Below are 13,601 nucleotides of genomic sequence, written 5' to 3'. Positions count from 1 at the left end.
CCAAGCCTCAAACCACAACACATCTGTAGCTCTGACTTAGCACTTTTTAATCAACAAATTTTTAGCAGGATTATGTTGTTGTTCTGGTTTTATAGATGAGGAAACGTATAAACTTGTTTGTTTTCTAAACTGGGAACTTGGGACATGCATGTTTTATATGCATGAATCATCCTGTAATTAAAACAGGAGTTGAATCTGGAGTGAGAAGCATAAAACGTGGACAAAATGGAGATTCTGAGTTATTGTTTAGTGAGCCAAGGAAATAATTTACAATAATGGCTTTTTTTTATATGTGAATGGGAAAAGAAAGTTCTAACTTCTTCAGAGGTTTTCAGCACTCACAGTCACGTGGCAAAAGTCTTTCCAAAAGTGTTATGTACTTGTGATGGTTTAACCCCAGCTGGCAACTAAGCACCACAAAGCTGCTCACTCTCCCCCCACAGCAGGAAGGGGGGAGAGAACTGGCAAGGTAAAAGTGAGGAAAACTTGTGGGCTGAGATAAGAACAGTTTAATGACTAAAATGAAATAAAATCATAATAAGAAATTGCAATTCAAAGGAAAAGAGCAGAGAGAAATAAAACCCAAGAAAGACAAGTAATGCAGATGAAAAACGTTGCTTACTGCCAGTGGACTGATGCTCAGCCAGTCCCCTAGACGTGGCTCCCCTGACAAACTCCCTCCTATTTTTATTGCTGAGCATGATGTCATATAGTCTGGAATATCCCTTTGGTCAGTTGGGGTCAGCTGTCCTGGCTGTGTCCCCTCCCAACTTCTTGTGCACCCCCAGCCTACTCCATGGCAGGGAGGTGTGAGAAGCAGAAAGACCTTGACTCTGTGTAAGCACTGCACAGCAGTAAGGAAAACATCCCTGTGTTACCAACACTGTTTCCAGTACAAATCCAAGACATAGTCTGGTACCAGCTACTATGAAGAAAATTAACTCTATCCCAGCCAAAACCAGCACAGTAAGAAAGTTACAGACTTTCCTTGTGTCTGGGTAGGTGGTAGGATGCTGGCATTTCCAGTATGACTTCTTCAATAAAGGAGTTCAAATATTGGTTCAGAGGAATATGCAGTGGTAAAATTTGCTTTCTGTAAAAATTTGTGTTTTGAGAACAGAATGTAACTATTTGAATAGAGAAAAATGGAAACATGTGGTTGTTGTGAACAGTGCCTCTGCAGAGTTGGTGTTTGGAAAGTTTTTCACAGGAAAAAATGTTTGCTTTCTGGCACTTCAGGAAGTACCTGGAGGCAGTAGCTCTCTCTGCTGTTCTATGATATTTCAGGTAAACTGAACTTTGGAGGCTGCACTGCTGTCCTCATTCATGGAGTGAGATATGGCATGGGGAGCCTTAGTACAGAGTGCCCTCACTAATCAGCAGCCTTTGACTTTCAGGTATCACAAATTAGACAACAATCCATTCTTTATGTCCACTAGAAACTACGTTTTCTGCTGATGGTCTGTAACAGTACAGGAGATACAAACTGTGGGCCGTGACCCTTAGCCACCTTGGTGGAGTGGCTGAGTTGACCCTGATGAGCTGATGTTGCTTTAAAGGAGCTTCCTTGGGCAGGAATTCCTGCATTACAGAGCTCAGAACCGTCTCCTGACCTTGTCCCTTTCCATTTCAAGCTCTGTTACTCTTCCAGGGGTACTGAGAGTCCCAGGTGACCTCAGTTTGGCTCTTCCAGTGTTGGGCAGTTTATTCTAGTGTCTTCCCTTAGCCTTTTGGCCTTTGTATAGTAAAGTGGTGGTGGAAAGGGGATACAGCATGATTTTAAGTGTTTCCATGTGCAATGAGTTCTGTTCTGAGGAGAAAAGACTGTGATGGCCATGAGGCCCCGTGTCCCACAAGTCAGAAATAAACACTCAGTTAAACTGCGGTTTTCCTTTCTACTGCCTATGTACTTCCCTGAACCTATGGTATAAATCTTTATCTTGTGTAAGTGCTTTTATAATGATGGATTTCTATATAATATAAGCCTATTTGGTATCATCAATATGTTATTAAGCTTATTTATTTCAACAAACTCATATTTCTTCTTTTTTTGCACAGAGTGACCGACTACTCATTAAAGGTGGAAGAATTATCAATGATGACCACTCCTTCTATGCAGACATATACCTCGAAGATGGACTTATAAAGTTGGTTTTTTGAATTCTGAACTTTTTTTGCATGCCTGTTAGTATACACTACTGTGATTTCTTGATGGTGCTCACCTGAAACCTTGCAGCCAGCATCTTGATTACCTCTAGATGTGGGGTCATAGTAGCAGAGTGTTTAATTATGGATTCTTCCATTTTATCTTTATTAAGATTAGATCAGTTCAATCCTAGTTTCTTCTAAAACAGTCAAAGTGAGTAGGTTCTTTCAACATGAGAGGTAATGGTAAGGACAATAGATATTTTTCAAGCCCATGTATGGCAGAAGGCTCATTACAGCTTTTGTTCCCCACATCTAATCAAGGCGAATGCAGCCCTGCTCTATAAAGGATTGTACAGCAGGGAAATAAGTCCCATGTTACACGGTGCTAATGGGGAACTACTTCTCCCCAGCTCCCCTGTTGGTTAATGCTGAAGCATAGCATGTGCTATTGGCCAGCATTGTTACATATTGCTCATATGTCCCTTTTCTTGCTTAGAAAGGTGCAGGATCTTAAATCTTCACAGAGTCAGAAGGAATATCTTACTGATTTATGGAACTGAGAAAGTATTCCTTAGGTGAAAAACATGAAATACATGTTACTGATAGCCTGGGAAGCAGTAACAGATGTCTATTCATGTAGCTTCTGCCTTGACTTAGTGGAGATGTGGGTCTCTAGTTGTGCAAAGTTAGGTACTGTGTACAATCACTGACGTACACAGGAATCAAAGCCTTTTTCTTGACTATTAAACATTTTCACCAGTGACCTAACAAGTGTAGTCTCCAGAAGCTAGAACTTAATGCACAGAAACATAATTATGGTTATCTGGTAAATAATTCATTACCTACTTGTTTTCAGAGCTCCTTTTTGTGAGAAGCCATCATCATATTAAAAGTCTGATTCTTTATATATATGTGGCTACTTACAGTATTCTTGACTGAGGTTATTATAACAGAAAAAAATCTGAGCATTTTTATCCATGGACTGTGCAGGGGTTTTTTTAATACTTCATCCTGCCTTTCCAGTTGTAGTGTTACTTTCATTGCAGAAGTGGCAAAAGGAGCATGTTGTTTGAAGTGGAGAAGGCACAGAATTTTGAACACCAGCTAATTTGTAAGGGCAGCCTGGTGTGAGATAGAGTTGGTTTCTAACAGTGTTCAGATGTCAAATTCTGCATTCTAGGAAAGTGCTGTATTTTCTGGGATTGGTCTCCTTTAGTTTCTCCAGCTGGAGGTGCCCATTGTGTCTGAATATTTAACGTTGTTGAATGTTGCTCAAGAGCCTTTGGAGCAGGACCTTGAACCTCTGGCACCCACGTTTCAGTTGATGGCCTAACTCTCCAGCTGCAGATCCTGCTAATAATACAGGATTCTTTCCAGAGAATGGAGGATTCCCCAAACCACTCAATCCAGAATAGGCAACAGTGTCCTGATTTTGGTAGGATATAAAAGATGAGGATTAATTTTCTTACTCTGCAGCGTAAACTGTTTGGAAAAAACAGGGTTGGGCTTTTCTTGCAGAGGGATGAAATGAATTTTTTCTTGTAATGCTTATGTCCCTGCAGACTGTCCCACAGAGAGGAATGTAGATATAACCTTGAATGTGTTTGAAGATTATATATATAGTTTGGAGATGCTATAGTTTATAGATGCTTTTTCTTACTAATCAATGCTCAGAATGGCTCCCTAGGTACGAGGGAGCAGTTGTGCATGTGGATTTTTCCTTGCTGAAACCTAAGCAGCTCAGATGACAGCTGAGAGTCAGTTCTGTGTTATCTAAATAGTAACTTAGGTATTTAGTAATTTAAATTGCCGTTTGCATGTATTTTGCCAACATCTATCCTGTCTCTGTTCTCCACATGAGGAAATGAGTCCCAGTCTCTGGGCTAGGTGGCAGGTGACACAGTCTGGTGCCCGATGTGCTCTGCTCCATCCCTGCCAAGGGGAAAGCTTGGGTCCTTCCAGACTGGGGGGGACTAGAAAGTGTGCAGGATGGGTGCCTGGGGACAGTGTCTTCAGAGCTGAGCAGGTGACAAGCCAAATTAGAGGGATCCTCAGATGCCTAAAAGAGATTTGGGCTTAATAACAACAGAAATAACTCCATGGAGTCCTGTGGGAGGTTTTCAACTTTCTCAGTTAACCTTATGGAGAGTTGAAACCTGATGTTTCAGTTTACTTTAATCAGCTCATGTGTGACAGAATTTACAGCTTGTTCAACTGAAGAGTGAACATAGCATCAGCCTTCTGGAAGTCTGTTTTCTCGTTGCTGGTGCATCAGAAAACCAGCTCAGTCATTTATACAATGTCTAGAATACAGTTATCTGTGCTATCGTACTTTTTCACCCACAGATAACTGAACCCCATTCTTATTAATATATACTTAGCTTTAATGAGTGGGCAATTTGGGAATCTGTCACTTTATCTGTTACTCTGTGTTTTACTCAGAAAAAAAATAACTTTGAATGACAGTGTAGATCAGCCCAGCCTTAATTTTGATGACAGGGCAAGAGAGGAGACAGGCTCCTGACAGGTAATAGTGCAGTGTCACCCACTGTTTTGCCAATGACCAGGCCCAACAAAAATGAGAGCACCAGCAGGAAGATGAACCAATACACAGACTGTATTGTATACAAGAAGGACATTCCATGAATGATCTCTGGGGGTACAAACAGATCAATCAGCTGGTACATAATCGATGCCACCCCCAACGATCCCACAAATGACACGACTCGGCCCACAACAGGTGGTACAAACAGTGAACTGAGGTTTCCCACAGTTGGCATAAAAAACAGCTAAACCAGCAAGCTGAACAAATAAGAGAAAGGTGCCCACATAGTGACTCTCACCCGATCTGCCCGCGTTTGCAAAGGTCTTGAGCAGACTGGGGCCCAGCTCCAGGTGGAATCAGGAGGTCTGCCCTGAACCAGGCAGCTCTGTGGAGTGCACTCCACAGACAGACACTCCTGACTCCCTGCAAGTGGTCCCAGCTTTTATCCCCAAGCAGACACCTGACCTTTGTCAACTCCATGCGGGACCCCTGGGGCTCATTTCCCTTCTGGCTCTCCCTGCAGGGCCGGCCGCACCCTGGGGGGAAGCTATAAGGCAAACTCACCACCTCTGTATGAAGGGCTGTGGGAATCACCCATATGTCAACCTTAATTCGGGGCTCGGGGTTCAGACCCCAGCATTTCACCCACAAAGGCCATTTGGTCCCATGCCACTTCAGCATGGATGACCTCAGTCATTGCCAAATAAGCTGTTACTCAGCTCTACACTGAAAAAAATATTTGGTGAGTCATAAAAAAACTGGTAGATAGTGATTGTGGAAGAAAAAAAAAATTACTTTTATATTTTTGTGTAGATTCTCTTTATTTTCAGAAGGCATGGTAGTCCTTGGAGTGAAATTCCACTCCAGACATATTTAAAGTATATCGATCACAGTAAATTTTCTTCTTCCCAGTTCAGTTTTTCAGTCATAAAAATGCTGTCCGAAGGCTGGGAGTTCAACTAACGAAAAATAGCGCAACACCGTTATTGTGCCTGGGGCTACCTAACTTTATAAAAGTGTTCCACCTGCTCATGGGTTGGAGTTCCTTATGGTATGCCTTTGTTACTTGGATTTTAACAGCAGAGGAGCTTCTTACAACTTGTTTGCACCATTGGAAGAGGTGGGCTGCTGCTGGCTCTTGCATACTTCTCGATTCCGTGTTTGTGGTGGGATCATTAGCGCTCCTCACAGCTGTAAGCATGTTATGACATGCTCCCAGTGCTGTACGTGCTAATGAACATTAGATGCCAGACGTGGAGTTGTACGGCTTCAAGCCATGATATTATTGGCTCTCAGGAGTAAGCCCTTTTGGATTTGTTCAGTGCTGAGTGGCTGAGCCCCCAGCTCAAGGTGCTAGGGGGAGTTTGCTAACGGAATGGCTGTGCTTGCCTCTAGCCAAAACCTGGAGCACAGCGGGAGCCGAGCTGCTGGAGGTGATGTTTTTGCATAGCCCATGAAACGATTCTTGACCTCTTGGGGCCATTTATTAACTCTGGTGGCTTGGCCAGATTCCAATGTGAATAATTATCCCTGTTCTTTTCACTGGATTTAATTAATGGTTATATTCATTTTCTGTTCTAGCTTGTTGTGATTGGCTGTTAATCAAGTCACTGTGTGTTTGCTCCATAGGTAGGAGTTGCATTTTAATATGAAAGAAGCAGATTCAGCAGCTCAGATATCTGGTGTATTTGTTTAGCTGTAGATAAATATTATTTTATCCTAGACAAAAGGAAATGAAGACAAGAACTGTGTGTCTGCAATACAAGATAAACTAAGTGAACTTAAACTACCTTATCATTATCCCTGAGCCCAAATATATTCCAGTGTAACAACTCAGAGACATGGCTCCACACAGACCATACCTTTTCCTGTTTGGCACCATGCAAAATAGACACTAAAAATATAATGGTGCTTTAAAAGTTAAAGGTGAATTTACTCATAGTTGTGTCCATGAACACTAGAAATATTTTGATTGTAAGTATCTGCATTTTGCCTGATATCAGCATGAGGGACAGATAATATTTTTATTAGTGGGAAAAAACACTGTTTTGAAGAACTGAAGAGGAAAAGATAGCAATAGTTAATTTTTAAACACAGTAATACAGAATGTTTCTGTAAGTTTTAACTGTAAGAGGATGAAGAATATGCTACTGTTAGATTAGAGGTGTTTGGGTTTCTTAAATATGTATTTCTGTATCTTAGAAAATTTAGGTATCTTTTAAGGATAAATTTGCATTGCTTGGTTACAAAGTAATTACAGCTCCTTTCTGATGTGCTTTGCGCTTCTGCCTTTTATTTACATTTCCAGCTTGCTGTCATATTTGACCTGCTTTTCTGTTTTCATTTGAGAACTTAATATACAAAACTGGAGCCTCCAAGAGGGTAGTAACTCTAGATATTTGTAACTGTTTAAAGATAAGACATTTAAGTCTCACCCTGAATCATATAAAAAAATAATGAGTTTTTTATGGTGGTGGGTTATGGCTTCTTTATTGGCTACTAGAGGGATGCAGAGCAACCCGAGCACACGACCCAGCTGGGCAGGCGTGCGGATGCTTTGTTCTGCCAGTGCTGTGCAGAGCGGCCAGAGCGGGTGCTTGAGCTTCACCTTCCCTTAGGAGTCTCAGTTCTTGCTGTATGGCCCCTGACTTACTCTGCCCTATGTGCCTCAAATAGCTTCTATCCCTGAGCTTCCTTAAGTAAAGTAATACTGGCTTTCCTTGCTGCCTAGGCAAATCGGAGAGAATCTGATTGTTCCTGGAGGAGTCAAGACCATAGAGGCTAATGGACGCATGGTCATTCCTGGGGGGATAGATGTCAACACCTACCTACAAAAGCCCTACCAAGGAATGACTGCTGTTGATGACTTCTATCAAGGCACAAAAGCAGCGTTAGCAGGGGGCACCACCATGATCAGTGAGTACGAGCAATACTAACTTTTCCCACCCCAGGCTGAAGTTTGTGTATTGTAGGTAGGGATAGCTACAGGAGGCTCCATCCCGATTTTCTTCTGCAATGAATCTTCACATTTCTGGGCACTGTGTTGGAGATGCACTCACCATTGTCATTCAGGGCTGGCCTGAAATTGAACCTGCTCTTAGAAAGAAACAGCAGAATGGGGAATTGTCTTGGGTTTCCCTCTGAAATACAGAACAACTGAGCGATACTATACCTACTCCTTGGATTTTTGAAAACAATGTATTTAGTGCTGGAAATATAAGGCATAGAAAATCAGTCAAAGAACTACTGTTTCCACCTAGTGACTTTTCAGGGGCTTTGGAAATAACAAGATGCTTATTTATGAACTTGGATTTGGCACCATGAATTGAGAAAGTTCACCAGAGTTGTCCTGGAGGAACATCTTTCTTGGTGGAAGGGAGAAGTGTTTCTAGTTGTTAAAAGACTGTTCTTCTGTCTCCCAGATGACAGGACAAGATACGGTTCTTTCCTACTAGCAGTGGCTTGGCCCTTCATTAGTCTTTGTGAGGCAGTTGTTCATGTGACATAAATTGTCTTAGCTTCCTTCTGCAGAGGAGCCTGCCCAGTGGGGCATTACTCCCATTAAATTGGAATGTAGCTTTTTTTTTTTTTCTGAGCGGTGTTTTCTGCTCCCTATATTTAGCAGCAGGTGTCAGCTGAAAGGATCTCCAGCAATAAGCACAAAGTGCACTGCTGTTCATTACTGTTGTTAATAATTTTTCCAGTGTACATCCTTCAGCTGAGGCTTCCTGTGCAGTGTTAGGTTTGCACATGCCACCAGTAAGCCCATCGTTCTTTGTGTCCACATTTACTTGTGACCCAGCCCTGCGAAGAGAAGTACATGTGCATAAGTAGTCACGTCTTTATTTTATGTCAGTAACCTTGGGAGCATCATCAGATGCAGAAGGCCTTGAGACTGTGAAGGTGCACGGTTGCAGCACACTCCATTTGCCACATAGAGTAGCTGAGTATTTGTGCTCTGCATCGTCTGTGCTCAGGCCTTTGGCTGTGTTCCCAATTCTGGCTGCTGAGAAAGCATTCGATGTCTCTGTTGCTAGATAGGTAAGGCAGAGTAGGGCAATTCAGTGATTGTGAGGCACTGGTTAATAATCATGCTTACTGTGAAATGCATAGAAACTGACACATCAGACAATAAATATGGGTAAATACAGAACTTGTGGTCTTTAGCAAAACATTAAAGAGAAAAAACAAATGTTCCCTAGACTTTGAAATGTTTGGATCTCCCACTGTGTGTCTATTGATGGTGCAAAACGTAGGTTTCCAGACTCAGCTTTAGTACAGATTGTCCACAAAGTCTGCTATACCTGAGACAGCAGGGTCTGGCTAACATCCCCAAATTACAGTCTGCACACAGACTGCCTCCAAGGCTGCTATTTTGGCCAAGATGCTACAAGGCTACTTACTCACAGGCACTGAGGAAATCTGATCAGTGTGCAGTCTGGGTAACAGACACTGAATCCCTTTTTCAGTTGACCACGTGTTTCCAGAACCTGGATCGAGTTTACTGACCTCTTTTGAGAAGTGGCATGAGGCAGCTGACACCAAATCCTGTTGTGATTACTCTCTCCATGTGGACATCACCAGCTGGTATGATGGGATTCGGGAAGAGCTGGAGATCCTGGTGCAAGACAAAGGTTAGTAAGTGAAAATTAGTAGTATTTGTTTTTTTTTTTTTCTGTTCTATTGAAATATCATATGGAGGTGAGATTTTGAAGTGTTTTCGTGAATGCATCATCCAGAACAGAAATGCACAGGTGCTGGTTATCCTGCCCAAGGTTCTGCACTACTTTAAACTTTTCTATTCACTTGCTGCTGTATAAAATATACCTAAAACTTTGTCCATTAGCACTAGTCATCAGCAAGGCTGATGGAAGGAAAAAATTTACCCAAATATAGGCATGGAAAATTAAGATGTGTATGTTGTCAGATAGAAATGTGTGGCTTTATGCTTGCTTGTATGTGTGGAAACAGGCTGAGACATTGCATACTTACATTTTGTTTTAAGATAAAACCCAGAGATATTCATTTAGGATAATCAGCCTAGTCATCTTAGATCCTTTATTTCATGAATGGAGAGGATGAGACATTTAAAGATAGTGGTTCAGATTTTAATTAGACTGGGATCTGCCCATTTAGCTGCCACAAATTAAGCTCAAACATGAAGGGCACATGTGTCTGAGAAACAGTCATCACAGGCTGTTGCTCATTTCTCAGCAATGGCTTAGGATAACTTACTTGTGAGACCTTTTTTTTTTTTTTTTTTTTAAATGTGCGTGTATTTTTAAAACAGATTCAAGTTATTAGAAAAAAAACATGCTAAACATAGGTACCTAATATTGAAAAAAATGTCCTGATTTCCTAAAGTGCTTGGTCTCCAGTGGCTTTCCCTGAAGTTACTAGCAGATGCTTTGTTTCAGGACTTACAAGAACCAGGTCACTTATTTAGGAATCTATTTAAGACACTTAAGGGCTTGATTCAGTTCAATTAACAGATCTGCTGTCATCTGAGATGATGTAGGTTACCCTATCTGGACTCCAGTTACCATTCTAGAATAGCACAGATAAAACCTCTCATAAATCTTTTTCCTCCATACATACCAGCTCAATGTGGTAGTTTCATATATGGAAAGTAACTTGTTGGCACTAGACATAAGTGTGGGCAATTGAATCTAGACTTCAGAAAATAGTAATTTTGATCTAGTGCCTTAAAATTCTACCTAACTACATGTTTGTTTGTTTGTTTGGGTTTTTTTGTCCAGAAATATAGTTCTTTTTCCAATATTTTTCACTTGATACTTTCCTTGAAAATGCATGAATATTATTAGGAAATATTTTCTGAAGTGGTATTTAGTTACTGTGTGTAAATCAGAATGACCGTTGTGTTGGAGAGTCTAAGTAATACATGTATGCAGCATCCTTTGTAAGTGTTGTGGAGGCACCTACAGAACAGACAGCAATAGCTACCCAAAATGCAGATTTATTCCAATCAAAAATTACCCAGCTCTCTGATGGACCACTATGAATTTCAAATGTGGGTGTCAGGTGAAAATACAATATTACAGAACTAAATTCTAAGGTTTGCGAATATTCCTTTGTAGAAAGATGACCCAAAATGTGCACACACTCCCTCACAAAAGGGAAAACCTGCCACTCCACTAGAGTACTTTCATAATACTATGTACTATAAAAGTAGAAAACCAAAGCAAAATCCTATTTTTAAATGAGCAATTGTTCACTGAGATACCATGGAAATGCAGTCACGTAGGAGAATTTGTCTTGTGTTGCAGCACACTAACAGTACATGTGCTGTATAGCCACGTTTTGGGCAACAAAACCCTTCAGCAGCAAGATTACATATAATTTAGAGAAACTACAGCTGGTCTTTCATAGGTTTTTATAATCTAGGTGAGTTTTACAAGGTGATGACATCTGTCGATGCTGATGGTGTCAAATCTGTGCAGTTTCCCTGCTCTCAGCATTAAGGTGGATGCGCTGCTGTGCATTAGCTGACTGTACTCCCAGACAAGTGTATCGTGCCTTGTTTCAAAGGTTGGATACTATTTTCCAGAGCTCCTGGATCACAGATGGCTCAGCACTCCCAAGTCTGCCTGAGGGCTTACATTAAAAGCTTGGTGCAGACAGTTAGGTTAATAGTTCTCCAACTATTGAAATGTGAATTTTCAATGCAAATCTGACCTGCCTTTCAGTCATCAGGGGAAGCAGGAATCTCTTCATTGGTTCCTGAACTGGGATGTGTGGTGGGGCCCTTGGTGGCCTCTTTGGTGGCAACAGCATTAGCAGGTCACCTTTGTTCTCACAAATGCTGCAGTATGTCTCGGGCAGTCAATGTAAATTACTGTTATGTGTAAGGAGACAGAAGGTAAGGGCAAGTATAAAAGCACAAGCACAATGGGAAATATTTCAGCATGGTGAGGGCTTTCAAATGACTGAGTAATATCTGCTGGTAATTGGAAACATTTGAGCCCCCTGGTGCAAATAGACTTGATGTCAGTGGAGTGACACTGGTTTTCATCACCCTGGAATCCGAATTGGATTTGTTCTCAGCTGATTGCCTGGTGGGTGAGTTAGTTGAGTAACACGGCTCAGCTAATTGTGTTTCAGTACTGAGTTTGCCTAATATAATCCTGACATGAATAATAGGGGAGCTCACAGAGCTGCTGTTGACGTACCTTGTCATGAGGCATAATTGAATAATTAATCAGTTTTAAATCAAAACAAAGCTAATTTAAGGAGACATAAGCTTTGGAAGGGCCTGGAGATTTTATAGAACCAAATGTGGATTACAAAGACAGGTTTATAACATTTTGGCAGTTAATTTGGGACTGGGCTTCTCCAGTATATGAAAGGAACAACAGCCTGAAGTGTGTTGACATAAGCCTCACTTGTTCCTTTAATTACGTGAAATTTGGAGTGGATCCTGTTTGGTATTCTTGGTGCAAGAGCAAGCAGGACATTGAGAAGAATGCAGTATGTAACAGATGTTAAGCATTAAGGTCAATAGGCCATGGACCAGGGCTTTTGAAAAGCCACATATGTCCAGTGGGGAGATTGAGACACCAGACCAAGGCATTAGGCAAAGAGTCTAACCTTGGATACCTGTATATATAAATTTATTTTAATACTTTATAATAAATAATAATAAATTTAATAATTTAATAATTTATCTTAGTGCCTTATAAAGGTACTTTCTTTGCAAGGCAGGATGGTTCAAACCATCTCTGCTACTTCAGCTGTAAAGGCAGCCCCTGAGATGCATTTCCACTTCATGTGTGCCTGGTTCAAGATCACATGGCAGCATCCCTGCTGAGATCCCTTCTACTCTCCTTGCTTTCAGGGAGAGCGTTAACCTGGGTGGGAGCAAAACTCATAGCCATCTTACTAAGATCAGAAAAGGGCCTAAGAAGACACAAAGGCAATAAAAGTAAAAGGAACTTACATTGCTTAGGTCAGTGGATGTCTTCCAGCTGCAGTACCCAGAGAAAGCTGCCTTACCTCCTTTGAGTTTGTGATGAGATGAATTACCTTTGGCTAGATCCTAGCAGATAAGGAGAGCAATAGGTAACACAACACTTTGATTATAGCGGAATGTGTATGGGAGGATTCAGTCATGTGCCATCACTGACACTAGTTGGCATAGGTTGGACCAGCCTTGGCGTGTCTCACATTGCTTCATGTGTGCATGGTCACCCATGCAGAAAGGTCACTCCCAAGTGCAGCTGACATCTGAGACACTATGTGGGTTCGTGAAGAGCTTTACTCCAAGGCGGGTCAGGCAGATGTGATCAGTGAGAGGGGAGATGGGCTTCAGACATGAGACTTGTAAACACTGGCCCCAGGGAAGGCGTAGTCAAGCTTAACATTTAAAAGCAGGCACATACTAAGTATTAAAACTGTGTAATGAGGAATAGGATGAGGTATTACAGTTAGCAAGGCTCATGTGTGTTTTCTGGGAACTTGAGAAACAGGAAAATAGGAAGAAACGGTGGGCTCCGCAAGCTGATGGGGCTCCGTGGTCCAGGCTGGAGTTGTGGAGCATGGAAGTCACCAAGGAGGGGCTGGCTCATACTTCATATTTCTCCATGAGCTCCCTGGACTTAACAGGAAGACATAATGCCAGGGATAATTTCAAGGTTTCATCCTGCATGTATCTTGGGGTATTTTAGTCTTGTAACTGTGAATAAACAAAGTGTCTCTGTGGGTGTGAACAGCCATAACCTCTGCCTGAGGATATATCTATGCCTTCTAGTCTCATGAAGGAGCAATATCTTCATCAGAAAGCCTCATTCATTCGGCGTAGCCAACATGAATAATATGAACAGATCTCTTTCTTTTTCTTCTTGCCCCAGGAAGCACACTTTTTGTGACAGCTATTTTGAAATGCAGCATA

General features: G+C 41.6%; 1 protein-coding gene across 1 annotated transcript in view; it reads left to right on the top strand.

Moving 5' to 3' along the window:
• Positions 1–2,057: 2,057 nt before the first annotated feature.
• CRMP1 (collapsin response mediator protein 1) overlaps positions 2,058–13,601 on the top strand; it is a 33,721-nt gene continuing 22,177 nt past the window's right edge. Inside the window, exons 1-3 of the mRNA XM_008945373.1 lie at positions 2,058–2,147; positions 7,425–7,609; positions 9,163–9,327. Coding sequence (XP_008943621.1) covers positions 7,486–7,609; positions 9,163–9,327 — 289 coding nt within the window. The 5' untranslated portion in view covers positions 2,058–2,147; positions 7,425–7,485. The remainder of the gene's footprint in view (positions 2,148–7,424; positions 7,610–9,162; positions 9,328–13,601) is intronic.

The sequence above is a fragment of the Merops nubicus genome, unplaced genomic scaffold (assembly GCF_000691845.1).
Source record: "Merops nubicus isolate BGI_N331 unplaced genomic scaffold, ASM69184v1 scaffold9450, whole genome shotgun sequence".
Taxonomy (NCBI): domain Eukaryota; kingdom Metazoa; phylum Chordata; class Aves; order Coraciiformes; family Meropidae; genus Merops; species Merops nubicus.
The sequence above is the reverse complement of the archived record's forward strand: the minus strand, read 5'-3'. Positions and strand labels throughout refer to the sequence as shown.